The sequence below is a fragment of the Manacus vitellinus genome, unplaced genomic scaffold (genome assembly GCF_001715985.3).
Source record: "Manacus vitellinus isolate BGI_N305 unplaced genomic scaffold, ASM171598v3 scaffold_26_pilon, whole genome shotgun sequence".
NCBI lineage: Eukaryota > Metazoa > Chordata > Aves > Passeriformes > Pipridae > Manacus > Manacus vitellinus.
Genome location: NW_021939960.1, coordinates 5,056,234 through 5,081,907, shown reverse-complemented (window position 1 = coordinate 5,081,907; position 25,674 = coordinate 5,056,234). Strand labels below are relative to the sequence as shown.

Below are 25,674 nucleotides of genomic sequence, written 5' to 3'. Positions count from 1 at the left end.
AATATGATGGCCAGAGTGCAGACTAGCCAGGATACCACCAAAGGATAAAGATTTTATTGTTTGATTTTAATAAAACACTTGAAAACAATGTGAATTTGTGTTAGCTTCAAGGGTGGGGATTTGTGCAAGATTATTTAAGAGCAGGACTGTTTTTTTTTCTGAAAACATCTGATCATCAGGTTTATCCTACAGGTTGTTAGTGCTATTTTTAATATAGGTGTTATTTTTACATTTCGTTTCAAATTCATAGTTTCTTATATTTGTTTTACAAAGAAAAAAATTAAATTCTAACCTGCAAAGATAGCTAAATGCATACAGAGTCAGTTGTAACTACAGCACTTAATGTAGTGTATTATCAGTGCTCACTACAATGCTCTATGTACCTTGCAGCTGATAAAGACTCAGAACAGCAAGTCTAAGTGATTACATGAGTGTAATGTTAGCACTGACTTCTCTCCTGACTTGGCCTTCTCCTTGTGATCTCAGATGTGCAAGAATCTCAGCTGACACTTGATATTAAAACTGTTGGCATCAACACTCCTGACCCTTGAGCTCTACGTAAACTGGCAGCTGTGCTAAAGATTGAATACCTTGGCCAGAACAATGTTTTCCGCTAACTGCAATAAGGATAAACATTTCTGGTGCTGTAGTAAGGAAAGGTCCCTGTACACAGTGCTACCCTCCCCTAAACAGTTTTGCTTCCATTTTCTCAGGAGTTTTTAAGTACAGTTTCCATGTCTGTGGCCCAAATGATTTCACTGTTCTGGTCTGTTTGATGGATAACTTACTGAAACTTCTGCTCTCTGCTGACTTCCCTTCTGCTAAAGCAAACAAAATAGACTGATATTACAGAACAAGAAATGAACTGAAGTAGTCTCAGTGTACCTATTGCAGAAGGGTAAGTGTAGGATCCACTTCTGAACTCTGCCTCACTTCTCTTTCGCTATAGAACAAGTAAGGCTGGACAGTCTTATCCTGTGTGTTTGCTCATGGGACTGGTAAAGGGAAAGCATCGAATGTAAATTGGCTTTTATTACTTTTGCTTCATATGATGGAAGCAAAATTCAGGATTCAGCTTTTACAGAAAACTAGTGATGCTCCAAGTTCTTCATGTAAAATTTTGTCCGTAGTGGGACAAAAAAAAGCTGTATTACCGATCTGCTTCGGATCACCCACTGCCAACAGTAAATACGAGGGCAGTTAATGCTGCAGTAAATTGCTTTAGCAGGACATTCCTCCTGCAAAATGCCCAGCGCTGCTCACTCCCAACTCCTCAGCGCAGATACTCCAATTCTCACACCACTTGTCATTTTCTTGAATTACAGTGACATCTGGTGGTATTTTAAATACCTCGTGTACAGCTTATTTTTACCTTTTATAGTATTGAGATTTTATTTTCCTTATTTTAGGAAGTCAGCGGTGCTATTTTATTTACAGTTGCTGCAGGTTTTCCTGCTGTGAAAGGTTTTTTCTCCTGGATGCTCCACTACTGCTGCTTATTCTAGGTATGAGTGGAGACGATTCTTGCTATTCCACTGGAGTATGTGAGATTCGTGATAAATATTATCAGCCGCGTTTGGGCGATATATAGATACACCAGCAATAGATACACCAGTATCACACCAGTACAGGTAAAGCCCCACTTTGGCACTGTTGGATTCCATTTAAGCACATTATGCAGCGCACTGCTGGATTCCATTAAAGCATATTATCCAGTTCCTCCTGGATAATAAAGACCACAAGCGTCAGTCGACGCCCTTTACCCACAGCAGGTAAACGCGCACCTGAGGGTGTGTTTGTACCTACTCGGGCACTTTATGGCAGCGAAAACGTTTTGAATTAAGCACATGAATGACTTATACTGGTTTAGCAAACTGACACCCACTAACTCCCGTCTGGGCGCTGAAATCAGTGTTCTAAAAGCCAATTTGTAACGCAGAGGGAGCGGTCGCGGCTCTGAGGGCGCTCCCGTCACCCGCGCTGAGGGCGCGCAGGGCCCGCCCCCGCTCCGCGCCATTGGCCCGCGCGCCGCGCTGCCGGGCGCTGTTGGCTGGCGGCGCGCTGGCAGCGATTGGCCAGCGGAGGGGCGCTCGTGGCGCGCGGGCTGTGAGGGGGGGCCCGGGGTAAGGGGAGGGGGCTCAGAGTGAGGGTGCTGGGGCTGTGCGCTCGCAGTGCCGGAACTCCTGAGGGACATTCCGGACTCCTGAGGGATGTTCCAGCGGATACGCGTGTTTTGGGGGTCGAGGTCTTCTCTGTGGAGAAGAGGGTTCTGTTTCATCCTCTGCCCTGTCTGACCCGCCCGAAGACTCGAGAGCTGTGAGGTGCCAGCACAGGCCTCAGCGGAGGCTCGTGTTTTATCTTTTGTTGGAAAAAGGAATTTAAAATCTCCCTGTATGTGTTGTTTCTGTGTTGCTTAGCAGTACATAAAAGGTTAGCCTGTGCTCGCAGCTGCTGCTCTGCAGAAGTCATTCCCTGTCTTTAGTAACTGTTTCCCTTTGTCTGTGCGATTTCTGGGATGGGGAGACTAAAACTGCCCATTGTTGACTGTCCACGGATTGGTTGGTGTAGATTAATTCGTACAAAGCATGAACAAGTTTGTTGGTTTTTTTAGATGTTACAGAAAATACTTTGCTGTTGAATACTTAGACACTTGTTTTCATAAAACTTACTGAGACCTTTTGCTGGTGACGGTCACCTTGGAGCCCATCACTGAGTGTATAATTCAGAAGGCTTTTTTGCTGTGTCATTTACCATATTTTTGTTAAATTATTTAATCTGGCATTTTATAGCAGGGCCCTTATGGAGTTCTGCTGTTTCTTATATCCCCAGTTAGTTTAAATTCTTAAATAGCATTTATATAGCATTTACCCTAGTGACAAACTTTGGAATTTGTAATGTGTTTTGTAATGCATTACTGATGTGTTTGTGAAACCTGTTTGAAGCCTAAGTGATGATTGTTTGTTGTTACACAGCTGAGTTGGTGAATTGCAAAAATGACAGCCAGGAGTGAGATGCAGGTATGTGCTGATGGACCAGAACACAAGTATTGATTGGTTTAATTACTGGCTTAAAGCACTCCTTCAGGTACTCAATTGCAAGTCAAATCTGCAGTGCAGTGGGGTAGGAAGAAACTTTCCTTTGCCATAGATTAGTGTGAAATAGGTGGGTGGAAAGCAAGAGGAACTGGAGATTGTTATTGATAAAAATAAATCATGTGCATTTGACATAGATGAATCAATGAGGTGATACTTAAGAGCAAAATGCTGACACCTGGGTATAATTGATTTAGGAAGAATAGAGGGGCAAAATAGTTGAAGTTACTTGGTAAAGTAAAATGTTAAATGTACTAAGGAAGGGCCATTAAGGCAATGAACACTTATGTAGGAATTTAGTTGTAATAGCAGGAAAGAAAAGCCAGTTGAGGAAAACTGGGAAATAATTAAACTCCCAGTGTACAAGTATTTGCACGATTAATGTATTAGATATGATGTTCTGTTCTTTGGGTTTTACATTTAATTATTTTGTGATTCAGGATATTTGCTTTGAATGGAGCAGGTGAATGCAGAAAACCTGCATGAAATCTTGTTAAACCTGTATCATTGCTAAGCACACAGTAATACAGCTGCTTTGTTTTATTGTTGACAGCTGGAAAAGTTAATTGATGAAGCTACAAGAAAAAAAGATTCCCAATTACTAGAGAAATTTCTGGCCACAGAAGACTCTGAAAATGTCTCTTACAAAAGCAGCAAACAGTTTGTGAACAAATTAGACAAGCTTCTGTGTCGGGTAATGTAACCATTGCACCCCAGTCATCTGCACTGGCATTGCAACACTCTGAAATATTTCCTTTGCCTTGGTTTATACCAGCAGTTGATTTGAAAGCCTGAAATAAAGTTTAAGAATGAAATTTCTCCTTCAAGCTGCAATTAAGGTGGCTTTCGAGAACAAAAAAGGCATCTGCTTAATTATCTAGTTCTTCTGGAACTGTCCATTAAAGCTTCTGTTGTAATTTCGATTTCAGGAACTTGACAAACAAGAAGTGAAAAGCGTTTCTACTTTACTAAATGTCATCCAGAAATGTGGGGAAAAAATCAGCATAGCAGGAGAGGATGGGCTCCCAGCACTGATGAAATACGGGCTTGTTGGAAGGATAAGTAAAACCAGAAAACATATATGAACTTCTCAAGAAATACATCAAAATTAACCAAGTGCATAAGTGATGCTCCTGTGCTGACCTGCTCAGTGTTTGATTTGGTCCTTGGTTGTTTCAGAATTAAGAATTTCCCATAACTTTGCAACAAACATTTGAATGTTCTTTGTCAAGTGACCCCTTATAAAGATGCTGCTCTATCACAGTGAAGGTTTTGCAAATTATGCAATATAGAATTAATTTAGATATGCTTACAGCAATTACAACAACATTACATATTTTTATATGAGTTTGCTGGACTGCTTTGAAGTCTGAGGCTGACATATGCTCAGCAGACTGGTAATGCTCTTGTTGTTTTAATCTTTGTGTAGTTTTCCTGAAATATAATACAAACTATTGTCCTTTTCCAGGTTATTAAAATAGTTTCACTTTTATTTTTCCTTTACATGGTCAATTGGTTTGAAAAGTTAAAAGGAATTTTGATCCTCAGAGGAAATGAAAGGAATGAAATGCTTACAAGTCTGGCTGAAGATTTCTTCAATGTGTTACTGGTAAAAATATATTGATAATAAAATTTGTCATGATAGTTGTTACTAGTTTAGCAACAAAAGAACTTTCAAGTGTGTTTCTATTTAGTATCTCTCTAAAGTTCATGTTATAGTGATTTTTGAAATAGACTATAAGTCTCTGGGGATAAACAGTTTGCTGTATTTATACTTGTTTGCTGTTCATGGTTGGCATCATGAAATAACTTCTAAAAAATCCACAACATTAAGTGTTCAATGAACAAAATAAAATTTCCTCTTGATCAAATTTTGATTACATAAATTATCAGTTTGCTAATCCAGGGCCCCAAGTTTATAAGATCCATGAGTTGCTTCTTTTCATAAAAGTTTTTGTCCTTGGTGAAATAATTTCAGTAAATTTAACTGAAATAAAATTCCAGAAAACCACACGTGGTAGTAGAAATCATTTCTTATATTCTTTGTTAAGGATGAAATAATTTCGAAGTCCTAAATGCTTTCTGATTACTTCCTTCAGGTACATTTTGCCTGATTTTTCTGCTGTAATATTTGCTGTATCAAAATGATGTCTTGTTTTGTTTCTCACTGCAGGCTGTGTGTGAGAGCAGACCTGAAGGTGAGCTTAAAAAACATGTGCACTACATGTGAAGGTTTAAAATGTCTCTTTCAGGACACTTTATCAGTGTTAAAATCATTTGTACTCATGGAGGCAGCTTTAGGCAAGTGTTTATGAGGAGAAGATGTGCAACGAGGGGGGTACCAGTTTCTTGATCTAATACAAATATAGCACCAGATCTAAATGTTTCAGCTGATAACCTGAGCCACATTTACTATAAATTGAATATTCTATCTTACATTTAAGCATGATGCTTAAGATACTTATCCTCAAATATTAGTAATCCTGTGTGGAAAGAAAGACATACAGTATTTTATTTCCAAGTGAAAATGAATCTTGTCTCAGATGTATATGAAGGGGCAACTTTCTAATTTATTCTTTTCAACTCTCTAATTTATTCTTTTCCTGTTTGTTAGGTAAAATGCAAATACTGGAAAACTTTGTTCTGAGAACATGTTCCCTCATCACTGATGTGAGAATTAGTATTTATGTTCAGCAGGAGGTAAACATTCTTCTTTCTAAGCAACAGTTTTCTGGTCACTGTGTTAACAGACTTTGTGAAGAGAGTTATTTAACTGTACAGATGCTACAAAAACAGTCAGGAGTTTTTTTCCATCTAAAGATAAAGGGAAAGTCACAAAAAAGTCTTCTGTCAAGGCTGCATCCCCAAAGGAAAGGCTTTTTAATGCTAATTTAAGGGACATTTTAGCTCAGCAATCAACTGCAGACAGAACTCCAGCTTAGAAAGATTTTTTTTCTATATTTAAACCTGCAGATAAGAAACATAACCCTTTAAGAACTAATGTTCACATTAAAACTAATGTGATTTACTGAAATTGAGGTAGTTATATTAAGATAAATACCCTTTCATGTCAGATAGAACTCATTGTTATTTAAGCATTTTGCATTTTACTTTCTTCAGTGTTCTCAAATATATTACAGTGGCCCAAAATAAGAATAACAAACTTACTTTATATTTCCTCTTACTCCCTTTTTTTCCCTCTTCTTAGGTAGTAAGAAAACTGAATTTAATGCTTGACAACATACCCCGAGAGGCCAAGAAAAAGTTATTTTCTACAAAGGAGATGTTACTGGTCATGTAAATAATCTTCAGTATAATTTTTATATCATTACATCATTTGCAGAGCTGGGAGGGCACTTTTTACTGAGCCTGTTTATAGTTTGTGCAGATTGGTCCCTGTTTAATTTGAGTTGCATTTGCTATGGAGTTGTCCAAGATAGTGGCTGTGGGCAGGTATTGTCATGGGTTATTCTCCATGAATTTTCTTCTTTTCCAGTCTGGGTCAGGCTTTTTCTCATCCCAGTGTTCATAAAGCAATTAAACTCTTTCTTATAAGAATGTGTGTAAAGCACAGGGAATCAGTCCCTGAAAGACAGGCTGGGAGATTGGTTTGCAGCACTTCAAAAAACAAACAGAATAAAAATTGTATATATAAGGTGATTTTCCCCAGTAGTCCTTCCACATCCTCAGACTTACTCCTTTTTAAGTCTTACAGGCTGGTGGAATCAGAGTTTTCTCTCATACATTGAAAATTTATAATCAAAGCTTTCTGTGCTCTGTGTTGCTCTCATCTTCTCATGAAACATTACTTTGTTTGGCAGGAGCGAAATGGGGAGGAGGATTTTGGATGCTGGAGGTGAGCATGGGACTTAATTTAGTATTAGGGTTCCTAAAAATCAGATGCAGAGCTTTTAAAAAACCAGAGAAGACATTCAGAAGCTGCAGAATGTGGTGATTGAGCCATCTGAAAAATACAAATACTGCCTGAAAACAGTCTGCAAGCTGGAATGTTTCAGTGTGTTCAGTGCATGGGTAACTCACTGAAGGGTTCACTTCTTCTCTAGAATCTAAGGTTTAAAATAGCAAAAGATGATGAGGAAGTCAAGCTTTGAGTAGTGTAACTTCTCTAAGGATCCTTTTGGTAGCAACAATTTCCCAGGTCAGACAGGGGAAAGCTGAAAACATCTTTCCTTGGCTTGTACACCCCCCGTGGGGCTCTGACAGTCCTGCAAGGTGTGGTTGAAATTTCCTTTGCAAAAATAAGTTTGGTCATCATTATTCCTGTACTTTTTTATCCACTGGGGGATATGTAAGCTTTGGGGGTTACATATTTGGATATAATAGGATTTAGAATATGAAATGTTCAGTGCTGCTTATACCACTTTCCTCATAATATTTTTTCACCTCAGTAGTGTCCTTAAATCTCCTTTTCCTGCAGACTATGACATGCAAGTGGCCATCACAGAAGCTTTGTGCAGAATGATCTCAGAGAAGCAAAGAGCAGAACTGGCCTCCCAGTGGTTTTCCATGGAGTTTGTGTCCAATGCATTTAAAGGAATTAAAGATTCTGAGTTTGAAACAGTAAGTCATATGAAAAATATCCCCGGGGGGGTAAACTTCCATTTTACAATTCTTTAAGAAATTTCCGTGTTTTATAGGATTGCAGGAAGTTTCTTAACCAGGTGAATGGCATGCTTGGAGACAAAAGAAGGTAAAACTGGGGTTTTTTTAGAGCTAATAAAGCTTCTTTCTCGGGGAAAAAGTGATTTTTGATTGCTGGGATCTCTTAGTCTCTAAAGCACAGAAGTTTGTGAAAACACAACCCTGTTGCTACGTTCACATATGCAAAGTTTGTTTACAGCATTGTAGAATACTTGAAAAAAATATCCTTTTCTTACAGGGTTTTTACATATCCGTGTTTATCAGCAGCTCTTGATAAATATGAGGTAAGTTCCTCTGCCTTCTAGTTAATAAAAAATAGGGATAAGGTAAGAAAATTATATTTTTTCAGAAGGATTCAGACAGGCATGTACTGAAAGCTTGTGAGACCAACACAAAACTTGTAAGCTGGTGTAAATCAGGGCTCTCTGCTCTTATTATTTTATCTTTTTCTTTTAGCTCCAGTTCCCACTGGATGAAAATCTGGAGGAATTCTGGATTGATTTCAACATTGGTAGCAAAAGTATCTCTTTCTATGTGGCAGCAGATGATGCAGTAAGTGGTTTTTGTCTCTCAGACTGAGGCAGTAGATCCAGATTCTTTCAAGTGTATCAGATTTGTTTCCCCACATCAACATGTTGAACTTATTCCAGTGTGGAGGGGGGAAAAAATCCAGATTTGCTGTACATATTTAGATCAAAGAATTTCAAAGTAATGATTTTCTAATGCTGTTTGGAAATAGTTTAACATATGCAGTGGTGAAGCATTTGTTCCATGTCACTCTTCCTAACAGAGATTTAAAAAGCTGAAAATTTGTCCTCACTGAATGACTTTCTGATCACTGCATTTCATTTAGTTGTAATATCAGAATTTTCTATCTTTAAAAATGTATTTTTCATGTAAGGGTCAGCAGTGGGAAACAGTGATCATACCAGAAGAAGAGGTGAACATGTACAGCCTTGAAGGTATTTGCACTCAAAAATGGGACCTTTTGGTACATGCTAACTTGGATTTTCAAAGCAATTAATCCTGAATTACTGGCTCAGTTCTCAGCAAAGCAAAATTCTCATTTAAAATAATGTAGAAACTGGTTTTATCTAAGATAAAATTGCATTGCAGTCACATCTGCATTTTGGATATGCAGGTGTGATTTTATGAAAATAATTTAAAAATAATGTCTTCTAGTCATTTCAATACAAAATAAGGCAAAAGACAATGACAGGAACTAATATTCCTTTAAACTAATTAGAATAGTAAATACCTATAATTGGTCTGCAGCTATAGTAAATAACCCTCAAAGAAAATTCTGTGGAATAATATAAAGAATAATTATTCCTAAAAGATGGAATCTTGAATTGTTTCACTAATAAAATTTATTGTAGAGTGAATTAAAATATATATCTTAGTAGCTGTACTGAAGAATAAGTGTCATGTGTTTACAAACATTATATGAGATGTTGTTACATTGTAATAAAGGAACTTTTCATATTTTGTTTTTGTCCAGAAAAAGACTCAAAGAAATTATTGACAATAGATCTGAAAAGCCCAATGAATGTGGGTAATCTGGAAGGAGAGAAATTTTCTTTGTATTTTAATTCCATCTTGGAAATCAAAGACGTAACCAGAAAGATTTATGGATTTAGTAAATGTAAGGTATGATTGAAACACCTTTTTGAATAGTTTTTAATTAATTCAAAATAAATGTGCTTAATGCACTTAAAGCCACACTCTCCTCCTTCTAACAACTACTTTGTCCTGAAGTCTGACTGAGGAATTCCTGAGGAATGGAACTGCTTTATAGCATCTCTTTGCCTCTATAATCTGCTTTCAGACACTTATCATCTTTCACTTCAATATTTTCTGTTCCTTGTTTAACCCAAGAGCGAAGTGTCTGTTTTGACGTGGGTGGTTCCTCCCTTTGTAGGATGGGAGTAAGAAGCAAAGTGCCTCAGTTGCCAAAACAGCTGTCCATGTCCTCTTTGATGAAAGTGGATCACAGGTATTTTATTTCTTGGGTTTGTATATTTAGTCTGATTATTTGCTAATTTACAATCTGTCATGGTAGAAACAAGGACTTTGACTATATCTCGAAGTATAGATAAGTCTAAAGCCAACAAGTGATGGCTAGTGTGTATATATTGTATTTTTGGGGAGATATTATTATCCCAATCAAAGAATAAACCAGACAAATATATTCTTTTATGTGAATTGTGACTCAATAACCCATCTTTATTAGAGAAAACAGCAATTAGGGTGGAGGCTTTTCAAACTAAAAGTCTGTAACCTCTGAAGTTTGTCAAAATGAGGAGTATGTTATTTAAGGTAAAGAAGTTGCTCTGTGTGTTTGTGTAAATATAAAACATAAAATCCAAATATTGTATGCAATTAAGTAAAATGAAAATATTATATAGGTTATGGTACCAGAAAGCCAGTTGTCACCAGGTTTGAAAGAAAAATCTGAACAGGAGGAGAAACTCAGTAAGAAGAAATCTCAGCAACTTCCTGAAAGTTTGAGGACTCAGAATAAAAGTAACAGTCAAGAAAAATGCAGAGGGGATTCCTCCAAGGTGAGTAGGATTGTGAAAATAAAAGGCGTAGAGAAGAAATACAAGTCAATTTAAATATTTATAACATTTAATAACATAAACCTCTTCTTATTTGACATTTGAAATATAGTTAATTTAAGGTTTGCTTGGGACTTGACATAGCTGTAAAAATCCTTTTGCAAAAAACTTTCTCATTGGTACTCTGGAACTCTTAATAATGTGACCAAAGTAAAAAGGAATTGTTAATGTTCTTTAGACCATTATGCTCTAAAGAGAAATGTTTTCAAGATGTGCTCGGATCTCCTGGTTTGCAGAAGTCAAGGATGGCCTCTGGAGAATCCTGGGAAAGGGAAAAGATGGCACAGTGTCCTCCTGGTGTGACAGGGTGTGCCTTGCCAGCAGTGCTTCAGCAAACCTGTTCCTCTTTGGTTTGGAGCTTCAGTGACACCTTTGTGGAGTCTCCAGGGAACCTCCCTGTGAACAAGGGACAGGATTTCATTGAATTAATTTAGGAAACAACAGTCAGTGACCTCAGTTTGAAAATGTTCAGTTTAAGCATTATACCATTCAGGTGTTTCAGGGAACTTTCTTCAAAAAGGGAACTGCCTAAAAATGCCATGACATTGATATCTGCAGCAACAGCAACTGCCATTCCAGGAATGGAAAGTGTCAAGATGCTCTTGGAAAAAGATTTTCTAAAGTCTTGTGCTGTCATCCCTAAATCAGTGTATCATGGTCAAGTTCTTTCTGTTCCTCCAGATCACTCCCTCTCGGACAAGGAAAATGTCTGAAGCCTCTGTGATTGTTCCTGGAACGACAAGAACTTCCACAAGGAGCCCACTGACCTTTGTCAGCACATGTGAGTTTACAAGTGCCTCCAGGGTAAAAATATACTCTAAGTTGTCTTTGAAACACAAGCATGAACTGTGCTCCCTGGCAGAGCTGGAAATGAAAAGGAGACTTTGTAGAATCTCCTGAGCAGATGCTTTAAACTTGCCATTTTTAAACTCAAAATTTTTGAAGGAGGCCACTTGTCCTGGTGCAGAGATGTGCTGTGGGACAGTGGCTGCCCAGGGGTTCCCTGTAACTGGGGGCCCCTGCCATTTGTCCTGCAGCTCTCAGGCAGCTGTTCAGCAAAAATAGCTGACTGGGAAATCTGTAAAGAGTGACCAACTATTTTCTGCTGGAGCCAGCCTGTAAAAGCTTTGCTTTGCCTCTGGACACCCACAGTCTGTGGGCTCTTAATCTCCACATAACAGAGTTGAAATCAAGAGAAATATTAAGGGGCTGTAATGGATTGTTATCAATACTGACCAACTTTTGGTGTGATCATGGGCAAAAACTCTTCCTACTGATGTCCCAGACAGCCCAGTAATTGTAAAGAAAGCAGTGGTGCAATTCCTACCTGTCTCTGCTTTGTTCCAGCCACTCCTTTTAAAGGGAGATTTAAATTGCCTCTGGAAATGACCAGCTCCACTAAGAGGTCTGACAGCAGTGCAACAAATGAGACCAGAACAAAGATTTCCTATCAGGACTCTACTGGAGTATGCATGTCATCTGTAGCTAAGTCTTTTACTAACAATAACATTCATTTCTATTCTAATTTGTTCCTAATTCATATTTTAAAGAGCTAGACTCGGCAACTGTCTTGTAGAAAATATTGTGTTTTTCTGTACTGCATAATGTTTTCTTGTCCTCTGGATTTCAGGTTTGATATGTCCAAAGTCAGAATGAACTCTTAATTAGCTAAAATTTGCATTCACTCATCAGTTTGAACTCCAGAATTAACCTGCTTTTACTAGACCCTGAGTTCTTCCTTTGTGTGTAACAGGAGAAAGGTGCATGCACAGAGTCTGACATGGATTCTGCAGGATTGAAGTACTCATAAAACATAGAATACATTCAACTGCAGCTGTGAAATGTGCATGGCCTCAGGTTATGGCATTTATAGCATTGGTTTTAGTGCATTTTTGGTCAGGCATTCACTGCTTTCACAAAAAACTATAGAGGTGTCACTGAACTGCAGTGTAAGTATGTTTTTATTTTTGGTTCTGTTCCAGTTGAACAATGACTACAAAGTAACACTTTGATTTTATTTCTGGTTCTAAATGTCTGTCTTGGTCAGATTCAGGTCAAGCCCCAGACTGTGGGATTCTGAAGCATTTTTGGATACAGCCATGCTTTAGAGGAAGGCTTTAAGTTATAGAATGTTTTGTTTAGAATATTTCAAGTGACCATTTCTAGGAGAATTTTACTTCTTTGTCTTTTATGGACTGTAATTGTCAGTGTTACTGTGCTTTTTAGGGATGGCAAAGATTGACACTGGATGATGAATTCTTTGAAACAGAACAGATCAGGAGGTTAAACACCAGAAATGAGGCAAAAGCACATGAAAAGGTACTGGAGCAGCACTTCCATGAACTAAAACAAAAAGGAATTTCATGTTTTCTTAGGTAAAGTACAAGTTTATGAGGTTATACTGCTGATGGTCCTATGCTAATATTTCCTTTTGGGTGTTATTCCACTGTAGCAAAAATGTGCTGAAGAAGTTTTAAAATTTATACAAGAGGCCACAGAAGAGCAAACTTTAGGCAAGTAATTTTACAAGCATTGATAATCCTTACTTTTAATATCATTTTAATTTTGTCCATTCCTTTGGCCATAATAATTGACACCAAGTTAATGTCTCATAGGTGAAGTGTTTGATATCGTTCCTGATTCTCAGCCAGTTGGGAAAAGCAACAAACCCTTGTAAGTATTAGAAAAGAATTCACTGTTGTCACTCACTTTGAAGGGAGTATTTTCAAGTATTACCAGAACTGAAATTATGTTGCCATGTAAAATCCTTTGATATGTGTAAGATTCCATTATTTTCCTATTTTATGACCTGTGTTTATTGTCATTAAAAGTCCCTTTCTGCAATTCACTGACAGTAAGGTGGTGTTGTCTTTAGGCTGCCTGGACTTATGGAGAGTTCTTTTGCTAAAACTGAAACATGGAAAAAAAGAACATCCCCTCTTCCTGAGAAAAGTGGGACCACTGGGGACAAGCAAAAGCCAAATCCAGCAGTGGCACATCCATCCCATCCAGGTTATGTTCACACATGGTTAACTTTACTCTACAAAATAGAGCAGATAAACTGTCACCTGGCAACTGTGCTTTTCTCTCCTGTTTTCCTCTCTATTGTTAGTGAAAAACCTGTGAAACAAAAGGCATTTATTTATTTATTCCCTCTTTGAAGTACCTCTCCAGATAAACAAAGTAAATAAAGAGAAGAGAAGCAAGAAAATGAAATAGAGACCATACCAAGTTGGAGTGTTAATTCTTTGGAACAGAAGGGAAGTACAGAAGGGAAAAATGTTGAAACTACTGCTGAAACATGCTGAAACCTTTCTTTCAGCCAGAGTGGCCGACACAGCTTTGCATTCTGAGCTTCCAGAAGAGGAACCCGAAGTTCTCCTCAGAAAAGAGCCTGCAAATCCAAAACCATCAAAGCCTGTGAGAATTTCTTACCTTCCTTTCTTGGATTTGCAATTAAGAGAATTGTCAAATTTTCAGTGTTCCAAAGTTTGTGGGTTTACTGTCATTTAGTCACAAACTTACTTTTAATTGATTTTCCACAAATACCAAATGAAGAAATAATATCACCTTCACTTTTTGCTGTTTTCAGTGACGTGTTTAAGATTAGTTTACTCTGAATTTCTTTGTCAAAATTATTCTTAAATAACCACCGACTTGTGCTTCTCATGCACTTCCTTGCTCACTTTTGAATGTTACAGTTCCCAAACCCACATTATTTAAAAGCAAACACTGCTAAACTCATGTTTCCTTGCACACTCTGGGCAGTGCAGGGGGAAATGGTTTGCAAGGAAATGTGATTTACTACATCTAGAAGACATTTAATGCAGTTTAGGGGTTTTTTTTAGGAACCTGAAGTTCTATTTACAGCTTTGTTCTTCTGTTGGATGAATTCAAAATTAAGTCTTCAACTGTTTTTATAGAAACCAAAGTCTAAAGAAATCTCAGACGCAGCCAAATCACTGATCAGTAAAATCAGTGACAGGTACAAAGACAAGAGTGATGAGAAGAGCAAAGCAAGAGACTCCTTGGGTTTGAACAGGTAGGATGGGAACTGTCCCTGCTGGGCTGATTCCTTGGGGCTTGGTCTGTGATGGGTGACATGATTAAAAGGGGCTGAGCTCTTTTAATCCTTTGAATCTTTTAACTGATGTTGTATTTAAACACATGAATAGGTTTGCTGGCTTTGAGAAGGCTTTTACTGATACAGGCAGTATTGTCATGCATATATTCCAATTAGCATTTAACAGAATGTGTGTTTATTTTTAGGCCATATTTAAATAAATCCTGGAACTCCAAGGTAACATATTATTGCTTTTGTTAGAATTGCTTTTCATAGCAGCTGTGTGTACAAATATGGTGGGAATCAGTAGGTGTAAAGGGACATTTCACAAACACCAGTGAATGTTAAGCATCTGTAGATGTTAATTTTGTATTGACTGCATAAATTTAAAATACCCATGTGGAACAGTAGTTTTTACTGGCAACTGTCATCTAGTGAAACCCAAATTAATTTCTGTTGGCATATTATATATTTAATCTCTGCCTTTTGTATGTGTCAATGCTAAATATTTAGAATAAAAATAATATCAAAAATAAAATTATGGAATCCTTAAAGTAGATAGAGCCAGGACACAGAAATGAGTCATCATGTTTGGGGGGCAAAAAAATTCTGAGGTTTTGTTGATATCCTTAAAAGACAAAGATGTAGTTCCTCCCCTTTGTTGCTAATCAACATGATTATCTTCATGATGAACTTGCTTTTTGAGATGACAGGGTTTCTGAATGCATAGTCCAAATTTGCCATGTGAGCCAACTTTTCATTTCTGTATAGGAAGAAGTTCAGGACAGAATCCTGAAAACCACTTCTTTTCTTAATATAGCTGCTGGTCATATCATGTAAGTAGTTAGAACATTTTCAAGCACAATTTCTGATTGCCCACACCTGACTCTGGGAAATGTTCGTTAATTCAGCCACAAAATTGCTCTCTGTGTCTGTTTGCAGGGATGATGTCTACAACTTTAAACTCAGTGGGTTTGATGAGCCTACAATAAAGCTTGGAGTAAGAATATAACTGAATCCTGTGTTTTATGATTAGAATATAAAGGAAATCAGTCAAATTTTGTTTGCTGAAAGGATAGTTAAGATCTGAACATTCAAATTATATCAGTGAACTAAGTGGGGAAAGAAGTTTGCCATGTAAATACCTCCAGCACTCTCAAATATATAATGTGTAAATGTATAACTGTCCTAAGGTTCTGGCCACTTCAAGCTGTTATGAAGTTTTTCCTGAATTAAGAATTAAACAGTTTGCATGGGGGTATCATTCTTTTAAAATATTCTGTATCTATTATCCCAAAAATGTTATTGCCATCCTTCCAATCCCCATTTAAAGAACATCTTTGTGCAGATGTTTGAGTAAAAAGAGAATCTAGTGATGATAAAAACAGATGACGACAAAAGATAGTTTTGCTTCTTAAGCTCAGAGGAGCCTTCTGAATTGGGGGAGGTGGTGAAGCAAGTGGGGGGATTGGTTTGAGACACTGAAAGCTTTGCTCAGTTCCAGCTGCTTTTAAACTATCAGCTCTGCTAAATGAATTCTAAGATGGAAATTAATGACCATTAATTACTTAGTGTAATAACTGAGGAAAAGGAGCCTTTAGCTGTTGAATTTTGTTCAGATTGTATAACAAATGAAAACCTTGGTTTGTTCTTTATTTATTTCTATTTTTAGGTCCAAGAATTGCATGTTACTGAACTGAGTGTTCATACAGAGACAACCAAAAAAGGGTAGGATGTTCTGTTGTGTCCTAGTCTGCTGATTATCACTAGTACTGTCTGCACTCTCCAGCATCCTGTTACAGAATTCCAGAGAATGTGTTCCATGGGGAGAACAGTTCTCCTCAGGGAATACTACAGGGATAGAAACTCCTGATTAGAGGGGGGGTTTTTTTGTTCATGTTCAGCCTGCCCAGGGCTGTGTTGTTACTGTGTGTTCTCACTGATCCTTGGGAAATAAGCCCATCCTTTAGGGTTTAAGGTGAACAGGTATTTCCAAAATAATGTGAAAACAAAAGTAAGTGCATTTGTTTGAATCCTTAATCCACATATCACCTGAATAGCAGAAACTTTTACAGCAAACATTTTTAAATGTATCGTTAAAGGTGGTTTTCATTTTTCTACTTAAGGAATGCAGTCGTCAGTAAATCCAGCACTGAAGTGAAAGGAACAAAACAAGTAAGGTTCAGATTTTTGTGGCTCAGTATAGCTTGTCTGCCTGCCTTTAAATACCAGTTATGGAAGAAGAATGTATATAAAAATAAATCAATAACTTGAGAACTGTTTTGGGTTTTGTAGGCTAGAAACAATCAAGACAAGAAGCACCTCTTTAGTGACTCAGACACAGAGAACAGAGGGGATGACAGCAAGACAGAGATTAGTTGGCTACAGGAATCCAAGAGGAAACCTAAACCCCAGATAGTTGGTTACAGTAGAAATAAAAAAGTAGGGAAACCAATAAGCACAGACAAAAGTAAGAAACATTTTTCATATTTCTGAAGAGTGCTGCAAGAAGTTTGTCCTTGGGTACTGACTGCACAGCGTGTCATGTGCTCTGTTGCAGATATCACATGTTTCTGTTGTCTTGTTTCCAAGGAATTTGCAAATCAGTTCTAATCATTTATAAAGGTTGATTTACATAAAGGCTGTATTTTAAAGTGGAAAAGGGTTGGAGGATGGGACAGGTGGAAGTTTTTGTCAACTAAAAAAAAGGCTTTTTAAAACAGTGGGCTGAAAGCAGTTACTGAGTCAGTAAGTTTGTGGGCATGAAAGTGCTTGTTATTTACAGCTAAACCTAAGGGCAAACATTTGAGCATTATATTGATTTTTTCAGGCTATGTTGTAACACCAGATGAATCCCCTGAACCTGCTTTCCACATGGAGAAACCTAAAGGCAAAAATGCAAAGAAGAAAAAGGTAGATGTAAGTTTGCACCTAGAATTGTAATGTGTATTCAAAATCTTTTCACTACCCACAGAAACTGTTTTAAAGTAACTTTTCATAAATATGTGACATTTCTTCATGCTTATTTCCAAATAATTTGTTAAATACTGTGTGTTCTTTTCAGGTACTGTTTTCTTTTTACGTAGCATTTAGTTGGTATTTCAGGCATAATACTGTGAGTTAGAATGACTATTATACATTGATGCTTTTGTTAGTAGACTGATGGTTAAACTCTCTGAGCTTTGGTAAAGTTAAACTTTTTAGCTGTTTTTGAAATAACTTGGTTTAATTACTTGAAATCCAGAATCTACCTTTTTTTCTTGTATATTGGTTTATTGATCATTCTTATAAACTGAAGGTGGTTTTATTCTTCCAAAGGTAAACAAATGTAAAAAGCAGAACTCAAGAACTGCTGAAATGACAGAACAAACCTCCAGAAAGAAACTACCTCGAAGAGCAGCAGCAGCAAAAAATTACAAAGAGCCTTCCAGTTCTGAGTCAGAGAGTGAAGGGCAAATCCCACCATGCACCTCCAAGGAGGAGAAATCAAAAATGCAGGTATACAGTTGCACTGCATTATTAAAAATCCACTTCTGCCAGATTTTTCAAAATTAACTCTGCTCTGTTTGTGTACTTGGTACTCCTGAATTTTAAGTGCCCAACATGAGCAAATTGAAATTAATAGAAATTTATGTGTCCAGTTGAACAAATTCAATGTTTATTGATATTAGAACACCTGATATCCTTATGGATTTAAGGCCTGCTAATAATTTTCCTTCTGTTTGTTCTTAGAGATAACATGCTCTTTGTCTCCTTTTGTGTACACTTCCCCATGTTTGCAAAAATGTTTCTGTAACATTTGTGTTGTAATAGAAACCTGTGAATGGGGCAATCAAGGATTATAAGCAGCAAAAAGCACCCCAGGTTTTATCTGTGGAGCCAAAGAGAGGAGAGAACTGTGTGCAGAAACCACCTGAGAAATCCAAGAATCCTGCAGAACAGAAGGAAATGGAGGTGCCTTCAGCTGAGAGTCCTGCATCTCTGGAGACAATGAGATGTAGGTATTTGGACTTGGAATTTCCAGCAATACAGAGTCAAAAGTTGGAGGTTAATTGAGGATTAGCTCAGCAGTACAATTTTACATTTATTTCATGCTTTTAACATAAGAGAGATCCCCCAACTCAGGGTGTTCCACATAACTTAAGGAAGTGTGTTAATGTGGCACTGACATTTTATAGGTTGGTGCAGTTATTTGTCACCAGCATAACCTAGAAAAGCAATGTGTAAGTGTTGGAATGAATCTGGTAACTGCTGAAACAGTGGGAGAGTGCAAAGAGGGAAGTGTGGCAAGTCCTGTGCCAGCACTTGAAGTAAAATTGCACACATCTGAGACTTGGAGACACCTAGAGCTGGAACAGTGAGCAGTTTGGACCTTTGGCTTGCCTTTTTTAACTTCCATTCCTCATGCTGACAGTGAAGGAATTGTTTTCTAGGTGCTGAAGGGCTCTCAGAAGGAAATGTCACTCCAGAGCACACTTCCAGTGAAAGATCTCTTGGTCTTCAGCAGTCATCCCCAGAAAACAGGGAGATGTTAAATTCCGAGAAAGGAATCACTCCCAATAATTTCTGTCCCCAAAATAAGAATATTCACAGTATATGTGTCAATCAGTCCCCTGAGGCAACAGCTACAAAGTCAACCTTTGGAAAGAAAAGTTTCTCCCCAGTGTTGACAGAAGCATCTTTGGTAAGGATGGTAACATTTCTCTCAGTCCTTTTAGCTGAAGTTGTTCCATTCAGCTGCCAGCTGGCTTGTGCTTCTCTACATCTCCCTTCAATAATGGTTTTGGGTTTTTTTTTCTTAATGTGTAGCTCAGCCTAACAACATATAAAACTGTCAGTGGGAAAAATTCCAAGGGAGCTGGACTGGAGACCTGTAACAGTAACGAAGGGTCAAGTTTCCAGCGTTGCTTTTCGGACACAATTCCTGTTAAAGGAAAACCAAAAGATACCACTAAAACTGTCACCAAAAGCAAAGAAGAGGTATGCTACTAAATTCTTTGCTTTTTGTCCGTTTGATCTACTTTCCAGCTGGTGATTTTTAAGGGCCATCTCTCAATAATGATTGTTTTTGGGTACTCTGTAGCTCAGCTTAACGACATATAAACCTGACAGCGGAAAACATGCAAAGGGAGCTGTGGCAGAGACAAGGAATAATAATGAAGATCCAAGTTTCCAGTTTTGCTTTTCAGACACACTTTCTGTTAAAGGAAAGCTACAAGATAGCACTAAAGCTGTCACTAAAAGTAAAGAGGTAAGTTAATGCATTCTTTGCTCTGCAGAAGTGAGCTCCAGCTTACCCATTTCACCTCCTTTACAGTGGGGAGCTTAAAGGGCAATGCATCTCTCTCAATATTAAACACTGTATAATGTCTACTTGGGGCCTGCTTGGAAAATTCTAGGAGTTATTTTTTTCATATTTGAGATAAATATCATATTTTTATGATTTATCATATGGATACAATTTGTTGTTTATCATATGGGCACAATGAAAGAATTGTATCCCAACAAGATCAGTTATAATTCATATTTAAAAAAATGATAGGGAGTGACTTTCAAAAAAAATATATTTTTCACCACATAAATGTGCATTTTTGATGGAGACTTCTAAAAATGATGTAATTTGGAAGCTAATAAATCAGTGGCTTTTCTTTAGGGTTGTGAACCACCATCTCCACTGTCTGCTTCCAGTGGGAGTAAAGCAGAGTCTTCAACTGAAGAACCTTATGACCCTGTAAATGAGTCAGGTACAAACATTTAATTAAAGCAAAATACTTTCTGTATGTCTCAATAAAGGTTAAGAAAAATATTTTATTTGGCATAAAAATATGGCCAAATTGTTATATTTTATATATTTTCAGTATTATTCTATTTTTAACCCTTTTCTAATTTTCTCTCATTTAATTATCCCCAAACAAAGCTGAAAATTAGGCTCCAAAATGCAGCTCCAGTGAAGAATTAGTTGTGCTCCCAAGAAACAGTTAGAAGCATTCCCACTGATACTGGGGAAAAAAACTGGGAATAATGGTATTGTCAGGAAATGATGCCAGACTTGCTTATTAGTCAGAGTTCTGTGTTCCATAGAAATCTTGTTTTATATCACTCATATCTTAAAGCCAAGACACATATTCCAAGAGTTTGGATCCAACAGGTGAATAAAATCCTCTTTATCCTCCCATCTCGTTGTTTTAAATAAACCTAAAATTAAGCCTTGTTCTCATGTTGATTAAAGGCCCAACTGTCCTGAAACGAAGATACCACAGTGACACAGAGAGCAGCTCTGATGAGGCACGGACCAGCAAAGAGGAGGAAAAGACTGGAAGGAGAAGAATCAGTTTAAAACCCAAAAAATTATTTAAAACAAATGATGCTGCTGCTTACAGAGGTTGGTCATGGAGTGACAGTTGAATACAGTTGTGCAAGAGTTTAAAATAATGTGACGAAGCTTTAACAAGGAAATGTTATATCCCAGGAAAAGCATTGTACATGTCAAAGAAAAGGAATAAAAATGCTGAATATTTAGAGATTGTAGCCATATAAAAGACAGAAAATGTATATGAAAATAGAAAGTGGTTTCAGCCTCTCACTGGTGAAATGAATTGATATGTAACAGAAGCTGCCCTAGGCCCTGTGCTCACTCTGGGTAGGTGCTTTTTCCTCCTGAATTTGATGTTATCCTTTTGTACCTCCCTGCAGTGTCTGAGAGCATCTCCACTCGATCCCTCAATGAGCTCTCTGCTTTGGATGGGCAGTTCTGGGAACCTGGTTGTTCAACTCTCAGCATATGTCAGAAGCTCCAAAAAGAATTTACCAAGAAGATTGAGGCAAGACCCTTCCTGTGCAGTGTCAGCTGGGGGTACATGTGCATGTGGGGGATAGCTTGGCTTCCAGCACAGAGTTGGGTTTTCATGTCCCTTTAAGCCAAGTGCACAGAATGTCAGGAGATGACAGAATTCATGTTTCCTTTTAAGCCTCTTTCAATTCCTTTATGTACTAAACTCTCCAATGACTTTCTTTCCCATGTCTGTTTTATTTTTCATTCTATGTGTACTTTCTCTATTTTGAAGGGGTATACTTTCCAAATAATGCACCTTTACTTATATTAGGTAGAATTTCATCAAAAGCATACCTCAAATGTATTTACATGTCACTAAGAGAAATCTTTTCCCAAAAGGACAGGGGGACCATTTTAAAAAATGTGATATTAAGCAGTTAGAGTACTAACCATATTACAGTTTTTTCCCTGAAGTGAAAATAATCTGAATTTCATGTTCAAACACCCTCACAGAACCGCTCCCGGAAAATGGATCATTTTAATAAGCAGACATTGAAAGCTGCCCATCAGCATTTGACAACCATGAGTTACCAGCTCCATGAATGCAGGTCAGGAATGACAGATGGACTTTAAAACATCCTTCAAATGCAAGGAATACCTTCTGAAAGGAACCTGGTTTGTTTTGGTAGGATCAGGCAGCTGGACAAATTTCATTTTACTCTCGTTGAGGAACTGGAGAATTTTGAAAAGGATTCTCAGTCCCTGAAAAACATGGAAAAAGAATTCTCGGTTTGTATTTAAACAGCTGGATCGTGGGGAAAAGTGAATTCCTATGAGATCCATAGATTGTTCATGTCATCTTTAACTTTAGATTATTAATTTTGATTTTAAAAGCCTTTATCATTTTGCTTCAAGTTGAGGGAAATGTCAAACAGTGAATTTGAGGTGTTGGGATTGGCCAATGCTCTGAGAATTCCTTGGTCACTACATGTTTTTCCTATATATATTCACTATATGAATTCCTCTATGTTTTTCCTCCTAGGATAAACTGTTGCTAATACTTTATTGGGCTGGTTTTCCAGCTTCTGTGGGGACTGTGTAAATCCTGTGTAACTGCTGAGTCTGTGGTTGTGAGTTAGTTTGTTCATATGAGATATTGGTCAGTTTGGGCTTGGAAAATCAGTTCCTATTGATCAGCATCTGTTAATATTCTATCTTTCCAGACCTTTTGGAAAAAACAGACAAGTACTTTGAGTACTTACATGAAAAATGAGCAGCAGAGGTTAGTGGGCTCTGTCAGTTCTGGGATGAGGTTTGTGGGCTGTTCATTTGAGGTACAAGTCAGGCCAACTGATATTCCTTGTGCAGTTTCTTCCATTAAATAGAGATGGTAGATGAGATGAGACAATTAGATTAAAATATTACATTACAGGAAAAATGTAATGATTCTCCATCTAAATTTCTCCACACACCTGAGGGACTGTTCCAGCAATGATGATATTTATCCACACTTTAAAGTACAAATAGATTACAAATAATGGGACCTGTTTGTGGTTTGTGTGGGAAGTTTATACCTAGCAAAACTGTTTGAACTGTGTTTTGTTTCTTTAGAATTCAGGTTCTTAAAGCTTCATTTGAAAAGAATATCTACCATTCTGTTGACTATGAAGAACGTATTTTTACTTCAGAGGTAGGAGGAACTTCTGTTTTGTATGAGGAGCTTTTGTTTCTCTCTTGTTTTAATAATTCTTCAATTGCACCAACAGATACCAGTACTGACTTTTTTTTCTGAAGAAAGACTTTATCCTTAGCATTGTATTGATGATACTTTTTTAGGTTTTAGTTCTCATAAAATGCCCTAATTTAACAATATTCACTGTTTTAGGCCAGGATTTCACCCATTAGAAGACGTGTGCAGTTAACCAAGATTTATTCTGGATTCCATGGCTTTGTTTATTTTGCTTATGAATATTTATGTTCTTCATCCCAGAAAGAACAAATTTAAAACACACATCCCTTTCCATAGGCAGGTGGATGCATGTGCATCTCTGTCTCTTGGTTATAAAACATTTAGGGATGTAATTGTTTGCTTGAAAATGTGCCACCAGTTATGAGCAGAAGAGATGCATTCAGGATCTTTTTTGCAGATGCATCTGATGAAAGAAGACATAAAAGGAATCCAAGAGAAACTTCTAAAAGAAATGGTAAATGAAGTCATCTTGCACTCATTTTTATTTATTTTTTGCTGTTTGAACACTAAATTACTAAGATTTTAAATCCAAGTATCACTGACATGTTGCACTTTAGACCTTACCCGGGTGATAAAAGCCACAGGTAGATGTGAATGTCCTGGTTTGGTTCTGAGTCTTAATCTGTGGAAAAGTATCCTATTTGATCTGTTGAAAGCAGCATGTTCTGTGCACCAGGAGTACAACATGTTACATAAACCCTTCCTCTTTTCAAAAGCCTGTGATAAGTGTGATGTTTTTTGCACAGCAAGAAGAGGAGCTGTGCAATGTTCGCAGAGGATTGCAGACCCTGTTTCGATCAAAGACTGAATTCTGAAGGGATATTTTTCAGATTCCTTCCTGAACTTCAAGGTGAATATAAACACTCTTTTATAATGGAAAATTTGACATTTTTTTAAATTTTTTTACACTCAAGGAAACTGGTGTAATGAAACCATATTTTCCTTAATAATATTAAAATCTTTGCAGACAAAACTTCTCCACTTATCTGTGAGATTTGGGATTATTTTACTGAATCTGCTAAAAAGTAATATGTAATTTTATTTTAGCACGTGCTACTTTTAAATATGTCTTTAACAATTTGCATAGGTTATTTAAATGACTGCCAGAGAAGTCACATGGAATTTCACTGTGAATCTTTGGTTTGGGTCTGTATGTACAGAAGACCCACTTTGTCTGATCCCAAATGGAGTCAGAAATTATTTAGGGATCGAGTCACCTGGTTTGATCTCACTCTTGTTTGTGGTATTAGACTTCAGCAGGAGTTTCTGAGAGAAAACAACACTCTAAACACTTGTGTTTGAACTATGTTGCAAATAGTTGTATTAAGTCCAGAAAAGTATATATTGTCTGGTTTTTTTTCCCCACGATGATGTCATTGCTGTTTTGCTTCAAATCAATAATATGCATTGGCACATCAGTCAGATAAAGCTGCTGCACAAATATTTTGTGTAAGAATTTTAAAAACACAAGGCTGTGTTGTGTCTGGAAATCATTATACTGAAATTGCCAGTAAATAATTGGGTCCACTCATCCCACCTATGTAAGTGTACTAATGCTTTGCTCATCTGAGCCTCAGTTTTGTGTGGTTTGGGGGTTTTTTGGCCTGTACTCAGTGTGTTCTCCACTAGATGGACCTCCTGAGCTGGTAAACTTTCCTTTCCACTGGTCTAATTGAATTTCATCTGCATGAAACAGGAGTTTTCTCTGAATTGTACAAGGTTTTTAAAAGTGCACTGGAAGGTCCAAATTATCTCTTACAATGAGGGTACATTGGAAAAATAATACAAATGCCTTATTTTTAGTTAGGGACAGGAATTGGGCACTGCAGGCCTGTTTGCCTTTTCCATTGGGAAGGAGCTGCACAAGGAGAGCCTCCCTGAGCCCCACCTGCCTTCCACGGTGCCATCCTGGTTCCCAAGCCCAGTCCATGGCCCAGGGAGTGCAGGCAGTGTCCAAACATCCCCACAGCCTTGCCAGCAGCAAGCAGAGTGTCATCAGGAGATCAGTGGGATCGAGTGTGACTCTGGAATTGTGTCTCCACAGGAGCAGAGCAAAGGCTGGGCTGGTTGTGCTGGAAGGATGTGCTGGAAGGACAGCAGAGAGCAGGGGAAGGAGTGAAGCTGTCCCTGCACAGCTCCAACATGGTTGAGTTGCATCAGTGACAAAGCTCACAGGCACTGTTTGGCATTTAAACAGCTGCTCTAAGTTACCCTTATAATCTTTATTTTATTTTCCAACATCATTTTAATGTGTTTTATACAGCATTTATTAGCAATGGAAGTATGGATTGTTACTTTCATGGACTATAAGCCAAGTTTAGTTTGTAGTTAACAGTGGCTCATCTGCTGTTCTCACATTAAAAATGCCTCTGCTGAAGAAACTTTTCTCTCCTTTCTGTTCAACCTTCTTGTATATTGCATCTGAACTCTCACTATGTTGTTCTTAAGAATTAATACTATTGTATTAATAATCAAATTAAAATGATGGATAAATATAGTAGTAAGTTAAAAAGCTAGTTAATGATGCATATTTCTGTGAAAATCCAGCAAGTTAAAAAATTGCACTAAAGAGGAAAAAATACATCTTTGGATCAAGTAGTTGGGTCAGTCAGGTCTTCAAATGGCAGTCAGACAGGTCAAACATGAAGATGTTGGACAAAGCACCAGCCAGCTCCAGCAAAGCCAGCCAGTGTCCCCCATCCTGGCCAGCACCT

At 37.6% G+C, this 25,674-nt stretch overlaps 1 protein-coding gene across 1 annotated transcript; it reads left to right on the top strand.

The window, feature by feature from the left end:
* The first annotated feature begins 2,184 nt into the window (after nt 1-2,184).
* Nucleotides 2,185-25,188, top strand: SYCP2 (synaptonemal complex protein 2). Its single transcript, XM_018074039.2, has 47 exons — nt 2,185-2,391; nt 2,973-3,017; nt 3,646-3,786; nt 4,022-4,150; nt 4,597-4,701; nt 5,266-5,290; nt 5,707-5,792; nt 6,301-6,389; nt 6,914-6,948; nt 7,531-7,673; nt 7,751-7,803; nt 7,993-8,038; nt 8,211-8,306; nt 8,656-8,716; nt 9,256-9,404; nt 9,676-9,750; nt 10,163-10,318; nt 11,057-11,156; nt 11,723-11,841; nt 12,602-12,694; nt 12,828-12,888; nt 12,991-13,048; nt 13,251-13,387; nt 13,698-13,795; nt 14,299-14,417; nt 14,645-14,675; nt 15,210-15,274; nt 15,381-15,438; nt 16,111-16,166; nt 16,565-16,613; nt 16,734-16,908; nt 17,269-17,357; nt 17,757-17,936; nt 18,252-18,435; nt 18,872-19,122; nt 19,248-19,418; nt 19,522-19,689; nt 20,092-20,182; nt 20,668-20,820; nt 21,132-21,259; nt 21,724-21,818; nt 21,900-21,999; nt 22,434-22,492; nt 22,822-22,900; nt 23,358-23,414; nt 23,711-23,810; nt 25,005-25,188. The coding sequence occupies exons 2-47, from the start codon at nt 2,994-2,996 to the stop codon at nt 25,121-25,123; spliced, it is 4,656 nt and encodes a 1,551-aa protein (XP_017929528.1). The 5' UTR covers nt 2,185-2,391; nt 2,973-2,993; the 3' UTR covers nt 25,124-25,188.
* Nucleotides 25,189-25,674: the final 486 nt, after the last annotated feature.